General features: G+C 35.9%; 1 protein-coding gene across 1 annotated transcript; it reads right to left on the bottom strand.

Moving 5' to 3' along the window:
* Window positions 1–1,120: 1,120 nt before the first annotated feature.
* On the bottom strand, window positions 1,121–1,869 carry LOC136200891 (uncharacterized). The gene has a single exon (XM_065991397.1). The coding sequence runs from the start codon at window positions 1,852–1,854 to the stop codon at window positions 1,270–1,272; it is 585 nt and encodes a 194-aa protein (XP_065847469.1). The 5' UTR covers window positions 1,855–1,869; the 3' UTR covers window positions 1,121–1,269.
* Window positions 1,870–2,379: the final 510 nt, after the last annotated feature.

Here is a 2,379-nt window from a genome sequence, read left to right as displayed (position 1 = left end):
ATTTCCAGATTCTGGAAATTCCAGAAACTGGAATTTCCATTAATTGGGAAATTCCATTGAATTTCCCGATTAATGGAAATTACAGAAATCTGGAATTCCAGATTTCTGGAAATTCCAGATTGAATTTCCCGATTAATGGAAATTCCAGATTTCTGGAAATTCCAGTTTTTGGAATTTCCATTAATCCGGAAATTCCAGATTGAATTTCCCGATTAATGGAAATTCCAGAAATCTGGAATTCCAGATTTTTGGAATTTCCATAAATTTGGTTTCGGCCATTGCTGATTCCGTTTAACTCGAAATTTCTTTACCGTCGATTCCGTTTTTAACTCCACCGCCGCCTCTAATTCTGTCGTTCCTTCCATCTCCTTCTCGTGTACCCGTCATTCCCTTAGCCTTCTTTCTGTTCTTTTTTTTCTATAAAGAAGAAGAAGATGAGAGAATAGAGAAGAAGAAGAAAAAGAGAGAACAAGAAGAGGAAGAAGAAGACGATGAAGAAGCAGCCCAGGAAGGAAGAGAGAAGAAGAAAATGGTGGGGTTTTATATATATATTAGTTTTCTTTTTATTATTTTATTTTTTTTATTTTTTATTTTAATTCGGACCATTTTGCCCTTTGCCACGTCATCACTTTTAACACTGTTAAGTCATTTTCCGTTTTTCGGGTAACGGCGTATAACACGGTCTTTTTTTTTGGTAAAAACAAACCACAGGGTTTTTTTTGGAAATCGATGAAACCATAGGAGTTTTTTTTGGAATTTACCCAAAAGTATTACATCCTCTCAAATTAAAGTTTCAAAATCAATTAGGATTTTAAATTATTAAATCTCTAAACTAAACAAAAAATCATTAATTGAGTCATCGGTCTATCCTATACAAATCATGACTCTTTAATATAGATTGTAATAATTTCTGTGTTGGTTCAAAATAAATTTGGAGAAAATGGTCTAAAACTATTCAACCGAATGATTTTCTATAAGACCTCAATTGATGATTTTTGTTTAGAATGAAGATTCAATTAATGACTTTCATGATTTTAATAGTTTAAGCTCCTAATTAATATTGAAGGCTTAGTTTAGGGAGCCAGTCGGGTATTAAATAAAAAAAAAACTTTTATTTTAATACTCTCCCATACCATTGACGAAAAAACTATCCACAGGTCGTCTTTGCCTTTTCAATACATTAACGGTGACAACACTTGTGGAATATATTACTATCAGCTACAAAAAAAAAAAAAACAAACTTTGGAAAATAATCAAATACCGGGTTCTTCAAAAAAGAGCAAAACCCGCCCATTCAGCATCGCTCACTGTCACTACTCGAGGAGATGACTGGTACGATGAAAATGAAGACGACGCCGACGACTCTCGGAACGGCGAAATTGACTTCCGCCTACAAAACGACCACCGAGGCGGTGTCTCAAGGTCAGACATGAAATCGGATTCAGATTCCGGCGGCATCGGGTTAGTCCTCCTCCTGCTGCCTTTCCTTTTCAATAATGGAGACGGAAAGCAACCCGGTGATACACAATCGGGTCTGAGACGGGTGGATTGATGATCGAACCTCATACTCTCGGATCGGGTACGTGGAGCGGATCGGAATGAACGGGTACGGGGCTCTGGGAGAGGTAGATAAATGAATCCAGCAGGTGGAGGTTTGAGCTTCTGGTGTGGTTGTTGTGGAGACGGAAGAGAGGATCGGCGGGGAGTAAACGGCGGTGAGGGAGATGGTAGTGACGGTGGCGATAGCTGCTTCCGTTGATGTTTTTGTTGGGTATGGATCTTGGGTACACCGGGTCGGATCTCCCATTTAAATGGGATAGCTCCTGGTTTTTTGAATGAATCGTCTACTGACATCTTTATTTGTGTGAAATGTGTATGTCAGTGTTTATATATATAGGTGAAAATTGGATTGGTATTGGCGAGATTGAAGGCATGAAGTGGGGCTGGTGGGTCCAAATAAGAAAAATGAAAAATAAATTCAAAGTTTTGATTATTTTTTTGTAAGAAAATTCAAACTTAGTGAAGTAAGAAGGGACAAATTTTTAATTTATTACCTACAAAATGTACTAAAAGTTTAGTTGCTTTTTATGTTCCTTTGTTACCATTACTATTACTACTATTATATATCTCATTGTTTAATGGTAAAAAAACACAAATTGAAGATTAGCTTAGTAAAAGTTGACTCAAAATAGGTTTAATTTAAAATCTATTAATTTGTTATGTGGTAAAAAAATTTCATCAGTTTAATTAATAGAAAATTGTTAAGCAGTTCATTTGGATTTTTTTGGAGGCCAGATCGGATTCATTTTGATATTCTTAGCATGGATAAGCAGTTCATTCATTGTAAAGTGAGTATTTCCGGCAATACTCCCTTTTTTA

The sequence above is a fragment of the Euphorbia lathyris genome, chromosome 7 (genome assembly GCF_963576675.1).
Source record: "Euphorbia lathyris chromosome 7, ddEupLath1.1, whole genome shotgun sequence".
NCBI classification, from domain to species: domain Eukaryota; kingdom Viridiplantae; phylum Streptophyta; class Magnoliopsida; order Malpighiales; family Euphorbiaceae; genus Euphorbia; species Euphorbia lathyris.
The sequence above is the reverse complement of the archived record's forward strand: the minus strand, read 5'-3'. Positions and strand labels throughout refer to the sequence as shown.